This window comes from Platichthys flesus, chromosome 21 (assembly GCF_949316205.1).
Source record: "Platichthys flesus chromosome 21, fPlaFle2.1, whole genome shotgun sequence".
Classification (NCBI taxonomy): domain Eukaryota; kingdom Metazoa; phylum Chordata; class Actinopteri; order Pleuronectiformes; family Pleuronectidae; genus Platichthys; species Platichthys flesus.
Window position 1 is genome coordinate 4,293,612 of NC_084965.1, and position 14,373 is coordinate 4,307,984.

Here is a 14,373-nt window from a genome sequence, read left to right on the forward strand (position 1 = left end):
GCGCAGTCCCAAGGTTCACTGTGAGATGATTAATTAGGATTTATTTCTGGGACAATATTCTAAACCACTTAAAGGCCTTAAGGCGAGACCTGCTCTACTACACTGGATCCACGGCCCTGTCTCGAAGGACCGAGCAAGGGAGCCCCCCCCCCCAAGTCAAAATCTACTTCTACCATAATACTAATTATGTGCTTACATGGTGCACAGTGTTATGAAACCATGCAACGAACAGAGCATCTTGTTTCTGCCTCTAAAACACAGACTTTATCTGTTTAATCTATCTACAGTGTGTATCCGTGAGCTTTGCAGAATGATTCAGCTAAAGTATGAGTACTTTGAGTAGGAGTATGAGTACATGTATGAGTACGTGTGTGAGTATGTGCTGTCTGGGTCATCGAGGACACTTCATCATCACAGCCCCAGCAAAGATGGCACCTCTTATTCTCACCTCTTATTATCCTTGCATGTATTTTTCGGTGAATATCTTGTAAAGCAACTCCCCAGGGAGGTGGTGGCGTTGTCCATGGCTTTGTACAAACACTATAATTTCTTATCCTCTCCTCCCTGCTTACATTCTTCTTTCTGCTGAGCGGTGCCAAGGCTGCTGATCTCCGAGGAACACAAACCATATGAGCAGAGAATCTGACCATCTGGCTTCCTCTGCAGCTCGCTCTCACCGGGGATAATAGAAGAGTGACGAGCGTCCCTCATCTCCTGCCGCCTGTCAGAGTCAAGATGTCTCTTTTCAAAATAAAACAGTGTTGTCGGGAGCTGCGCGGAGCCAATAGTGTGATAACAAGGAAATGTAAGGGCCTCTTGAAATTGAGTTTTTTTTTTTTTCTTTTTGTTATGGGAAGGTCACCCAGGGGAACGGAGAAAGAAACTCATTTCAGGTTCGATTCCGGTGTCTCGCTGGGTGGGACGGCTCCGAGAAGGAAGGATGATATCAAATCTGTGCAGAGTATAATGATTGGCTTATCTCTGCAGCTCACGGTGCAGCTCTCCTGTCAATTCTTTGTTGGAGGAAGTAGCTTTTCCATTCCGGGTCTGACAGGAGCGATGAGATGAGAATATGTAAGTGAGGACCGGGGAGGAAATCCTGCCTTTCATTTCATCTTCTGGAGATCTGACACCGGGCTGTCGCTCGCCTGTAATTTCCAAGACACACTGTGACCGAGGTCGCAGGGACCATTACTCATAAATTCCACTAATTAGGGATCAATGACTCATGCTTTATGTAATTAGGCCAAATGGGACGTCCCTTCAAAAACTCAGACATATATTCAGCTTCCTTTTTTCCGATCAGTTCTATTGTGCTTAACATAAAACATGAAAATGATCCCCGGGACAGACATCCCCCCCGGCTGAGCCACGGTGCAGGAGAGAGCGGTGGCCGTGGCAGCTCTTTGACAGGCGGGTTATGGTTTCCTGGTCCCAGTAATGAAGGACTACAGAGTGTGTCATCCAGGAAATGGGCCTCTCCCCCCTCGTCTGTGTGTCGGCGGGCCAGCTGGATTCAATCCGTCGGAACAGCACCAGGCCTCGGTCGCCCCCCTCTGCGTCAACAGGCAGGAACAGCTCATTAAATCGCAGTGGCTAACCCTTTCCATAACACAATTGGTAAACACACATTAGTCACACACCGTGCTAAATCATTCGGTCGATTTTTGGGTGTTTTTTCTCTCCTCTTCCAGCTCACACATCACTCTGCTTGTTTTTTGCAAAGTTAGCAAAACAGCAACAGGAGAAACAGAGGAGCGCGGCACGGAGGGATATGACTGTACGGTGGTTCGATTTCCAAGAGTAAGAGAGACAGGTTAAGCTGACAGGAAATCGGCTCATTGGGACGGGTCCCGCTTTCAAAGTCAAAAAGTCAGAAACTTCCCCGAGTCAAGTCTTCACTCATCACATCTTATCGAGAAACAACACGACACCACGGACGTTCATTTGACTTTCAGACAGAGGAATGTAAAAAGATACTCTGAAGGTAAACAGCACTCACATGTTGTATTTTTGCTACGATAAACAAACTATAACAAAAAAGGCTCCAAGGACTTTAAACAACATTTCCCAGACGAACCCTCAGAGGATATTTCTATTAATAGTTCTGCAAAGCAGTTAACGTGGAATTATCTCGTTCTGTCACATTCAGCTGGCGAGAGGAGCCGACAGAAGCTGGCAGCAGAGAGAGTGAGTGAATCTCTGTGCAGTGTTTTGATATACAGCTGTGAGCCGGCCTCTCTGTGGAGATTCGCCCTGAAGTGAAATTCTAAATGTCTCATCTGGACTGATTCCCCCGCGCTGTAAGAGCACACTGGGCTTCATTAGCAGTTGCCGCCGCTTTATTGGCACCGGGAACATCCCAACGACTCGCCACCAGCTGCAGATTGACACCGCGCCATATTTCCTTGCAAGTCGACGTCTGTTAATAGCGATTTCCCGGGCTCTGCACCCCCCCCCCCCCCCCCCCGTGGCTGAAGCACAGCCGCGTCCTCAGCAGGTAAATTTGAGCCGCGGGATCCGAGGCCCTCGCAGGCTTTGTTTACCACAGAGGAGATGACTAAATATAGGAGAGCGGCGGCGTCGCCAGCTGCTCTGTCATCTGAAGGACACGCTCGTGCACATCAAATGCATGACTTTAAGTTTGAAACTCTTCACAGAGACAGTGTGGCTCTTCATTACCGGACTAATTCTCCAGCACAATAGACCCGGGCGGTATCAACGGTTGCTCCTCTCCACAGCATCGGCACCGCTCGCTCCCCGGCGGCTGCAGCAAAGGTTAATTAATGAGCAGTGGCAGGAGCGATGGCTGCCGGCGAGGGAAGAGGCTCTCCTGGGACTCAGATAAAGGTGGAACAGGGAAGGGTATATGACTACTCAGCTGAAATTGAGTCCCCCTTTCTATCTGGATAACCTCCGTGTACTTAATAGTCTGAGAAAAGCCACTTGATCACTAGCCCGAGCTGCGGCGTGGAATTAGATTACAACCCGGCTTTTCATCATTTTCCCTGTGAAACCTTATTTCATGCAATGATTATGTATTGGCTATCAAACGGGCGAGATAATCTATGAGGCAACCTTCCAGTTTGAATTAGTTCTGCAGGTCTGCTCCTTGTGATCAGACATCAAAAGGTTTTCATAAAGCCCATTTGTCTTCCTGTGCAGCAGCAGCCACTCGCAGTTTTATATTTTCAGGTGGGAAATAAATTCTATGGAAACACACTCTGACATGTAGCTTTATTTTTAGCCTGTCTGTAAGATGTCATTAAATTTAATTGGTAAAACTACTAAAACTTAATGTGTGGACCAGCCTGATTAGCTTTTTATGTGCCGTCCTGTACAAAGGCCCCGGTGATAAAGACGTGTTCCGTCTTAAATTATCTATAAAAATGCTGCTGCCTTTATATAAGGTTCTCTTTGTGAAGGGATAATAGATCATTTACAATAGATTCATTCATGGTTGATAAATCACAGACTTGTCAGGTTGTGAAGAATATGTAATAATCATAAAAAAAACTGTTATATATCATAATAAATGCTTCATAAAGGGCTGATAGATGTCACAGCTGCAGATTCATTAATAAACTGTTATTGTTTCATCAATTTCTAAGAAGGCATCAGAGATCATTCACATGCTAACAACATGAAGGGAAGTAGTGCAATTAAGTGTAAATATGCCGTTAACCCTCAATTAATTAATTTAGACAAACAATATGGTGTCATCAAATATGAATTAGGTATTAATTTCTCTTCAGAAAGCCTTTATATGGGTTTATGAGCTGTAACTAACACGTTTGATAAATCCTACAAATCTTAGATAACAAGTCATGAAGGCAAAACAGTATAATTAATAAATGAATGGTTTAAGAAGCATAAACTCAGTTAATTAGATGTATAAAGTGTCTCTACTATCAATATAAGTTAGTATGTCATCTGCGTATAAATGCAAATGAGACGTTGATAGTGTTTCTTATGTTGTCTTATGTTTATGGATCTGTTTTAAAATGGGGACTATAAAATATTTAAAAATCCTCATTAGACACTCAATGTAAATGGAAAAAAGTTGTAACTAAATGCTTTTTTAATGGTCAACAAATAATTTATTTTCTCTATAAGTCATAAGTCCATTACTGAAGAGATTTCTGGAGGGGGGAGGGGGGGGGGGGGGTGCTGCCTGTTGTGAAGAATCTCCTTGGCGGCCGTTTCTCTTCCTGGAGCAAGACACCGACTTTGTCTCTTTAGCTGCAGGGCATCTGCTTCCAAAATCCATTTATTAACTATTCATAAACTTTAACAAATAAGCCATCAAGTCTGCAGTTATAAATATTAACAGGTCGTTAACAGAGGGTGATAAACACACAGGCCATCGACGGAGCTCCATGAGTCAGAGCTGTCGTTAGGACGGTGCAATCAGCCGGTGATTTGTAAATTGTAAATGTTAACGAGTTATTGATAGAGAATGTTCCACAATACTCCATCAAGCCTCCAGTTGTAGATGTCAATAGTTTAATGGGTTGTGCAGACGTGTCGTGTCTTAGTGGGAGAAGTTTTCAGAATTTCTTATTTTAGTAGAATAAAAACAGAGATGTATAAAAAAAATACAAGACTTGCATTTAAAATTATATCTGTAAAATAAACTTGAAATATCAGAAGTAAAAACACTTTCATAGCATTAGATATGACGAGTGTTTGAAGTTGAGCTAGTTTTAACATAATTGTTTTGTAGCTACTGTTGTTTGTTTGGTCCAGTGGTCTCTCAGGGTCACAGGAAACATCTAAAGGGTCATAGAGCGTATAACAGAGAGGGCAGAACAAATAAAGTAAATAAATAAAGTTTTTATATACAAATTAGACATGTTTACTTTAGGGGGAACTTCTTGGAATTTGAGAAAACTTGTCCTCACATCACGACACAACTGTCTGAGACGTTTAGAGGAAAATAAACTGGAAAAATCAAAGAAGTACATTTAAAAAAAGGGTTGATGTGATAAGTAAATCTTTCAAATAACAACCACATATACATTTAGCAGAATTTAGAGTAATACGTTCGATGTGGAATAGAAGTATAATTTAAGAAAGAACTGATTTATGTTTGATAATGATGTCCATCTTACCAATGTGTGATTATGATGTGTATTTTACATAGTTATTTACTTTAATCTGCCAACTTTAATCCTGTTGAATGACTTTGAGCGTTGTTTTATTATTTTATCATTATTAAAATTAAAATAAGTTAAAAAGAGTAAATAATAAATTAACAAATCATAACAGTAACTTTCTCGTTTCAACCACTAACTTGTTAAGGTTGTTGCATGACAAAGTAGTACCATAAAAATGAAATACTAATATTAGCTAGGATTCAACTGGTGTTCTCTGTTACTTTAACACACTCGTCAATAAGTAGAAGGTTAAACCAAGTTTTGATACTGAGACTGTTCATGCACCAGTGTTCCCAATCATTCCCAGCAGCTCCCCAGTGACTCAGTCCACTCCACTGCCACTGAGTGCAAGTCTGAACTCGTAGAAACCTCCCTTCCCAAGCATCTGCCTGGGGATGATTTTTATTTTTTTTTCAGGGAATAATGTGCCTGTGCTTGGAAGGATTAGACAAACAGGACCCTGCCAAGCACTGGAGCGTCGCAGGAGGGATCAAGAACAAATGAGTAATGAGACGACTGACTCACTGAGACCGCTCTGAAACACGAGACGCCGCATGTCCTCCTTGGAAAGCGTCCTCCTGTTAAGTTGCCATCTCAGTCGGAGCATGACAGACGAATATCCTGACATGATTTTAATTGTTGGCTCCTCCTTGTCATGCCTGTCACTCGTATAAGCAATTAGACCTCTGTCATCCGTGTCTAATATAAATGGAGACTTTGCCGCTGCATAATTGTCGCGGCTCAGAGGCGTCGGCATTAAGAAGACGTTTGTACTTTAACCACATTCAGAGAGAGAGCGTGTGTGTGCAAATTAAAACCTATGTTCGCTCTCATGTAGTGAAAGATAACAGTTGAAGTGTCACATTTAATCACACCCGACACAGAATGGTTGTCAATATATTTATGAATTTATTATTTCTTCTCCACCTCCAGCTCCAGAGCCCCCCAACACACAGAGAGAGAGAGAAAACCCTTATAAAGACATGATTGTAATTCAAGGCCACAGAAGCATGGAACCATATCCCCACGAGCAAATACAAAAACAGAGTTGGTAACAGGATTGCAACACCAAAGTGAGAGCGTGTCTGCCAAGTCTACACATCCAAAGACCACGAACATCAAACGGGTTTTCCAGGCAGTCAAGAAAAAAAAAGAAAAAACAACAAACAGGACTGTGTCTATACATGAGAGAAGATGGTCCTTTCCAAAATGGCCACAGAATGTAATATTTTGCATACAGATGCAACGGGAGAGTCGATATAACCCAGTCTGTTTGATATACATGTGATCCACTTACATTGCAGACATGTTTACTGGGCAGTGGACATCGCAGCCCAGAGAGCGTTAGAGCGTCACAGAGTAGAAACAGTCTCTGACTTTTTTATTTAATTATTTTCTTTACTTAATATTCCTCCCGTTTGCTCGCTCTCAAGACAAAGGCCCCGAGAAAGATCATCGGGAAATCTGATTGACCACAACAGGAAATGGAGACTCCTGCAGGGCCTTTTAAAGTGAAGATAGCACAGCAATATAACACAGGGTAAGCCTCGGTTATGGCATTTTGCAGATTAATACGAGGAGCTGAGGGGGGTGCTTTGGAAATTGCATTGACAAGAAATGTGTCAAGGCTGACAGTTTTTTTTTTTTTTTTCCTCCCCCAGTTTGATCCCCATTAAGTACTTCCCTCTGATCTAATTCAATAAATGCCAAAGGGAGTTATAATAATCATATTCATTCCTGGTCCTTTGGGATATGTGTCTTTGGAGCCCGTAAATACTTCTAACTTTCTTTCTTCTCCACGTAATATCTTCAGAGGTTTTTAGTTTATATCTTCGGAGGTTTAAGATTTTTTTTTCCAAGCTAATCGAGTACATGAGAGTAAAAGAGAAGCAAGTGGAAAATGCACTGAATCCCACATACAATCAAAAGAGTCCCTGTGAAAGTGCTAAGCCAACAAAACTGTCATGACAATCTTACAGCTTCAAATAATAAAAATAAAAAAAAAATCCCTCTACTGGCACGATGAAAACACAACCGCTATCGTCTCTATGCACAGCTGCCGTCTTCTTGTTCTCCGCTTGGCTTTTAGTCTAAACACTGCAGCATGTATTTACAGTTTGTAAAAGGGAAAAAAAAGCACTGAAAGGTTCAGATATTAAAATTCACGACAGCCAAATTAGTCTCCCACAGCTACAAACCCGGCTCTGTCGATAAAGACGAGCCTTATTTCCTAATGAGCTTCATAACGTATCTGTTCCAAAAAGCAGTAAATATCCCTTGATCCCTCCCCTAGTCCAGTCATAACAGATATGGATTTTGCACAACATCTTTCAGACAGCACAGATTAGCGATGGGGGAGGGGAGTAACACACACACACACACACAAGGAGAAACTGAGCTGTTCTAGGACGCCGCAATAACATTCAACTTTATGCTGAGTTTCAGTGGCTTCCCTCTGCAGAGCAAAGGTCTAAAGTGTGAAGAGCTGCTGGAAACAAATAAAGGAGTGATAACAGAAGCTTCCTTTCACCTATTTTAATGTAAAATATTCCTCCCTCACCAGCATCTGTGTCTGCACCTTTCATTCCCCCAAACAAACACAAAACAAACTTTAGCAGACAGAGAAATTCCCTTTAAAACAAAGCGTCAGTGCAAAAAACCACAACTCAACAGAAATTCCACGGTGGCTCCAGTAAACAAGACAGCTCGGTGTCAGCCGACCAGCAGCAGGAAAGTTAACTCGCCAGCCGGGTGTAGCCCAGCCTCTTCATCACCCCCCCACACACGTCCTCTATTAGCCTGATGTCCTTTCGAGGCATGTTCTGTCTCCACATGTTAATATTGGCTGGGGAGATGTCCCCTTCATACATGAGGTTGTACAAGTTCGTGGAGGTGGTGAAGAGGAGCTGGTTGAGGGCTGCAGGCGACAGGGGCACCCCCAGGAAGGTGTGTATAGTCTCCGCCGTCTCCTGCGGGAAGTTGACCACGTCCTCAAACCTCACTTGGAGGTAGGACTCCTCGGGGAGGCCCTCGTTGACCCTCAGCACCGCCGCGGTGTGAGCCAGCCACAGGTGAGCCAGCACGAGGGCCGGGTTGGCCTCCGAGCGGGACAGCAGACTCTGGATTGTTTTAAACTCTGGGGCCACGCTCGGGCACCCCTCCCTGACGGCATCGTCCTTGAATATCAGGGAGAGGTGCTGCGGGATGTTTTTCAGGGAATAGAGACTGGGTTTGCTGTTGTAAAGCATCAGATAAATCCAGGCTCGAGGGTCTCGCACCAAGTAGATTGACCTCAGAGAGTGTCCCACCGTCTCCTGGAGGAAAGGCAGTTTGAGGGCCCAGCTCCCGCTCCGCATGTTGAGGACCACCCGGGCGTCGGGGAACTCTGCGACATGTCGTCTCATCTCCCTGATGTACTCTGCGTCCCTGTCCAGGCTGGCCCTCAGTCTGCCCTTCAGCTCGGACGCCGGCTCCCTCCGCCTGGACCTCTTCTTTCTGTCCCTGGGGGGGGCGGCTCTCTGGGGCTGTTTGACCCTGCTGCCCTCCACCAGCTGAATGTTCTGCAAGTGCAGCTTGGTGTTGTGGACCAGCGAGTGCAGCCAGCCCTGAATAATCTTAAACCGTCCGTGCGCCGCGTCTGACCTTGACCACTCGCAGGCATCGACCAGCGAGTCAAACTCAAACTCGGTCTCAGGAATGTCAACGTGCTCAGTGGGGACTCGTATGTAAACAAAGTCTGAGTTGTTGTAGAAAAGATGCTTCAGGATCTCCGACCCCGACCCGGGAAGGGTTGTTATGACCACGGTGGGGAGGGGGAACCGCTGCTGCTCGGAAAGTCTGATCTGTTTGTTCACCTCACTTTTGGCCCCCGCGCTTTTCCATTTCACCCCACAGAGCAGCTGATCGCAGCTGCTGGACACAAACAGCAGCTCAGCTATCCACAGGATGAGCACAGTGAGCAGGGCGTAACGCATCAGCCTGCTGAAGCACACGTAAAACCTCCTCTGCATGGTCAGGAACCCGATGGCCACGCAGAGCACCACCCCCGCTGCTACGTTGACTGCGAACCCGAAGTCTAACAGCTGATTATCGCTGCTGATCAGTTTGGGGACGAGTTGAGTCCCGAGGCCGAATCGAGTGATCTGATCCCCGTCCTCGATTTTCCCGTGGCCTCCGAATCCTAAATAACTCAACCTGGCTCCTATGTCTTTATAGTTTGTGGCTATTGAAACCACCTTCTCTGTGTTATTTATGGTTAATGAAACTCTGACTCCATTTTTGCCATTGTCCACGAATTTACAGTTGGACACTTTGACATATGGCCCGTGCAAAACATAAGCCACTCTGCCGACCGTGCCCGACATTGAGAAAGTGACGTTGACGTACTGAGTCCACCTCTTTTTAAACTCGGCCGCCTGCTCTGCCTCCTGTATCCTGGTGTCGGGGCTGTGACCCTGGGCGTCGAACCAGAACATTTTATAATGCGCGTCCCACACGTCCATCATCGCGCCGTTGTACTTGTCCATGAATCTGAACGGGACGTATTTGAAGTCAATGTCCAGGTTGTGGAAAAAGGCGCTGAACGTGGTCACGGGCGAGTCGCTCCACTTCTCCACGTGGTCGAGCACCAGCAGAGTCTGTGAGTCGAGCAGCACCAGCGCTCTGAACACGCTCTTTAATCTCATGGCGGAGGAGTAGGCAGACACAGCCTCCCCGCTCACAAACAAGGTGTCCCCGTGCGAGGAGGCCACAATCACCTCCCCTCTGGCATCGCCCACACCTTCATCAGTCCAGCGCAGCCACTTAGCACACTCCCCCAGCTGACCCTCCCACGGACTGTTACACTGGCTGGTGGGAGACGGGCTGAAAACCAAAACATTGTTAAGGTAGCTGTACTTTGGACCATAAAGTGCTTCGGACACAAACACTTGTCCGTTAGGTGCAAATGTGAAAGAGTTCTGGTCCGGGTGCTCGTGCCCCGGGTTGAAGCTGTTCCAGCCGTCCACCCAGGAGTACGGCTTGTCGTGCACAATGTCGTAGACCGCACGGCCACCCAGCCTGCTGGACTTAAAGGACACAAAAGTGTTACCCTGTCCGATTGGGAGCCCGGCTCCGTAGGTAACCACGCCCCAGTTCGAGAAAATATGCATCCTTGCTTTGCCGTAATCCTGGGGAGGCTGCAGCGTGAGGTGGGAGTTGAACCAGATGTACTCCGTGTGAAGCGTGGCCCAGCGCTGCGCCGACGACTGCCCCATGGGACCGTCCTTGGGTCGGTGCTTTCTGATCTGCTGAGCCAGCCAGTTCCCCGTTCCGTTCCTCATGACAAATGTGTCGAGGAAAACCAGCTGGCTCTCCGGCCCGTAAAACCAGTTGTAGTTAGAGTCTGCGATGCCAACAGTCCTCTGGAAGCCCGGCAGCAGCGTGGCGTAGTAAAACCAGAAGTGTCCCAGCAGCCAGTTGTTCTGCGTGTTGTCAATGTGGAAGTGGCGCTGGGCTAAAAAGACGTACTGTGTGATGGACTTGGCCGTGTAGCTCCCGTAAGCTACTCCCTCATCCAGAGAGCCATCCACCACATGATTCAGTAGAAACATAGTTTTCTCCATGTAGTTCACTGCCACTTGTTTCCATATCATTGACTCTGGGTCATCGTGGGATCCCACCACTATTGCACCAGTCATGATGGCTAATATGTTTGTGGTTTGATGATTCTGGAGATACTGCTTCCCCCACCCTCTGTACTTGGAGAGCTCGTACAGCTCCTCTGTCTCAGAGCGTATCTTCTTGAGGTAAACGTCTCTCCTGCGCTCGTCCAGCTGAGAGTAAATAAAGTCATAGGCAGTGGCGAACCCAGTGAGGGAGTGTGCCGTGGGGACCTCGTCGTTGGGGGCACTGGTCACCTTCCAGTCGGGGTACTCGACCATCCTGTCCATGAACTTGATAAGAAACTGCAGGGCGGCAGAGTCCTCGGGGCACAGCAGGCAGTAGAGCGCCAGGGGGGGCAGGTTGTTCCCGTAAATCTCATTCCACTTGCTTGTAAACTCCTCGTGTTTCACAGGGGGGATGTAAAAGGGGACGTTGGACAGCATGGTGAGCACGGCCGCCCGGATGACTTTGAATATGTGACTGTGGGTGGTGGAGGACCTCTGCCTCAAGTGCACCACGTCCACCTGGTTGAAGTACAGGTTCGGGTGGGAGTCGGCCGGAGGGAGTTTCCACTGCTCGCTCGCTCTGCCTTGTGCCAGCTTGACCTGCAGCAAGTCATCGGTGAAGATGTCTCTGTCGGTGGCGTTGAAGACCCCCGAGAAGGCTGTCCCCACTGCGAACAGGGGGAGTAAAAACACGGAGTACACAACCCAGTTTACAGCCATGTTGCCCGGCATCCTCGTATACATTTTAGTGGCTGTGAAAAATAAAGCAGCTGATTGTTTTCGTCCTTTAAAATATCTTTATAATGTCCCATAACTTTCTGGATAAGTCCACATGGAAAATGTTTGTTATAGTCCATAAAAAGGATGAGTCAAAATGCACTTTCAAAGTCTCGTGCATGGAGAAAAAAACTTTAGTGCCAGAGCAAACATCCACTTGTGACACCAGATGCGTGGACGTGTGGTGGGATGGAGATCTCTGCTGTTCAATTTAAATCCCAGGTTTCCAAAGCGAAGCTCCTGGTTCCGTGCGCGCTCTCCTGCGTCCTCGTGGTGCGCCACCAACTCGTATTGATCCCCCCCCTCCGGAAAAAAGAAAACACACATTTCCTCGCGCACAAACAAGCTCGTCAGCCCCAGTCCGCGTCCGGTCCAATCACCGCCGCCCAAAGGCTCCGTGCGCAGCGCCGCCGAGCCGCAACATCCATGGACGAGGACCTCAGCGAACGACGCATCTCCGCGGACACCGACGCCCCGAGTCCCCGCCGCAGACGCACCGAGCTGCGCGCTGCTCCAAACGGCACAATCCATCCGCGCGCATCGTCCAGCTGTACATCCCGTGTTGTGTGTCCGAACGCCGCAGCTGCTCTGTCCTCCCGCCGTCCGCGCAGGGAAGTGGAGGAAAGTTGTCGTCACTCCTCAAGTATGCAAAGAATGAGACATGTCTCCCCTCGCCATTGTCCTGCAGGAGCCCGGCGATCAGCCCCTCAGATGACGGATTCTCCTCCGCGCGGATCCGGGTGTGTTGGTGCAGCCGCCGAGACGCTGCATCCCACAAGTGAGGCTCCGTCTCCGGCTGTGGTGTCCGGACGTGTGCCCCGCCGCCTAGCTCCGCGCTCCGGCTCTTCCACACACAGTCTGTTGGATCGTCTCCCCGCAACTGGATGGAAAATTTCCGCCTTGCAGACTGTAGAGGGAGCCGTGGCTTCAGGAGCTCAGCCGCACGCCTCTGCTGAGAGGGAAGGCTGAGTGCTGGATTCATAAAGAGCCATGTTCCTGACAGGCTGCACCAGGAAAATGATGTTCACACAACCAACAGCAGGAGTCCTCACGTGTCGTTTAACATCTACACACAACTGCTCATTGGTGAGGGAGAGGATAAAGAAGAAGAAGAGGAGGGAAGGAATAAAGAGATAATAAAAAATCAGATATGCATCAAACTTCCCTTAAATGACACAAACTATGAGATGAATATTGAGCAGATGCTGCCAGAGGTGCACATCAAGAGACACAAAAACAAATCACAGCACAGAATGAAAAGGAATCACAGGACACAATGACAAAAACACGACAACAAATCCCAAGACGTGACAACTCTAAGGACACGACAACAAATGACTAAAAACAGCATCAAATCACCAAACACACAACGTCAAATTATGAAAAACGATAACAAAAGACAACGGCAAAGGAGAAAACAATCCATCAAATCATGAAACACAACATTAACTTCTAACAAGGTGGGGGGGGGGGGCTTCTATCCACCAGGCTCTTCACTGATTGGACAGACCCACTCGTCCTCTTTTAAATAGGAAGGAGAAGCTGACAACTTGTTTTCTTGTTTGACGTTTTAAATAAGTTACTAAAACATTTCATCCTTGCACCGAGTTTCCATTGACTGGTTTTTAAGTGATGCAACTGACGAACAACAACCCAACCGACTGGAGGAGATAGGACTCAATACAGAATGGATTGAATTAAAGGGCGAGTCATAGATCTACCTCATAATAAAGGTAAAGAAGAAACAAGATGCGGAACAATGGTTTTTAAGGTTTTGTTTTAGCGTTAATAAATAAAGAGGCTTCAGACTGTTTCTGATACACCTCAAACTTAAAATCCTTATTTCTTCTCTTGTAGGTATTTAACAGATCTGATAAAGCAGCTTAAGGCGAATTAAAGAGATTCTGAGTCTGACTTTGTTATTTAGTGAAAAGCAGATTCTCCCTTTTCCCTGAGTTCCCTGTTTAGTCGTCTCTGCACCATTAAATATTCACGTTCCTCCACGAGTACACGTTACACAAATTATTCAATCCAGGAAAGATTTCATTAATACATTCCATTTGGAATTAACCTTTTGTTTTTATCCATAATGCTTCGGTGCACCTTTATCTCCAGCGTCTCCGTTGTTTGTCTTTGTGAGGCCTCCGATAACCTCGGCAGCTTCCAGAGACGTGTGACATTTCCCCGTCCTCGCACGCCGCTCACACACGGATCTCCGCTCGCCTCAATCTGTGCATATTAGGTTTCTGTGCAGTATCTTCATTTGGTGATGGATTGCTTTCCCCACGCCTCCATGTTCACGTGTGTGTTCTGCATGCACGCGACCCCACGGGGACCTCTGTTGCACGATGCCCCCCCCCCCCCAAACAACCACACACATGGTCTTATCGAGATCGCTGAGAGGAAATCACGCATAGTAATCTCTCTCCACACGGAGAGAAGATACACGGCCTAGAGGAGGCTGCTTCAGATAAAACAACCGTGATGAATCAAGACGCTGAAAAACTGACAGATTATTAAATTTGATTTGACTTTACCAGCAGATTTTGTTTTTAGCACTTGTTCCTCCATGTTATTATGTCATCTGATGATATGTCTAATTATGACAGTGCTCTCTAATGTGTCCTCTGTTCCTGTACGAGGTGTTACTCCCTGCAGTCATCTGTCAGCGACGGCTGTGATAAGTGGAGGTCACAGGCAGTTCACTTTCCCTGTAGCGACCTTGTCTTAAAAAAAAATAAATAAACACGTTGAAGAAGCAGAAAATGCGTCTTTGAAAGCTTGGCGGC

The 14,373-nt window shown here is 46.7% G+C and overlaps 1 protein-coding gene across 1 annotated transcript; it reads right to left on the bottom strand.

The window, feature by feature from the left end:
* Positions 1–6,045: 6,045 nt before the first annotated feature.
* On the bottom strand, positions 6,046–12,724 carry LOC133932827 (dermatan-sulfate epimerase-like protein). Its single transcript, XM_062379689.1, has one exon. It carries the CDS (start codon positions 11,549–11,551, stop codon positions 7,895–7,897), a length of 3,657 nt encoding a protein of 1,218 aa, XP_062235673.1. The 5' UTR covers positions 11,552–12,724; the 3' UTR covers positions 6,046–7,894.
* Positions 12,725–14,373: the final 1,649 nt, after the last annotated feature.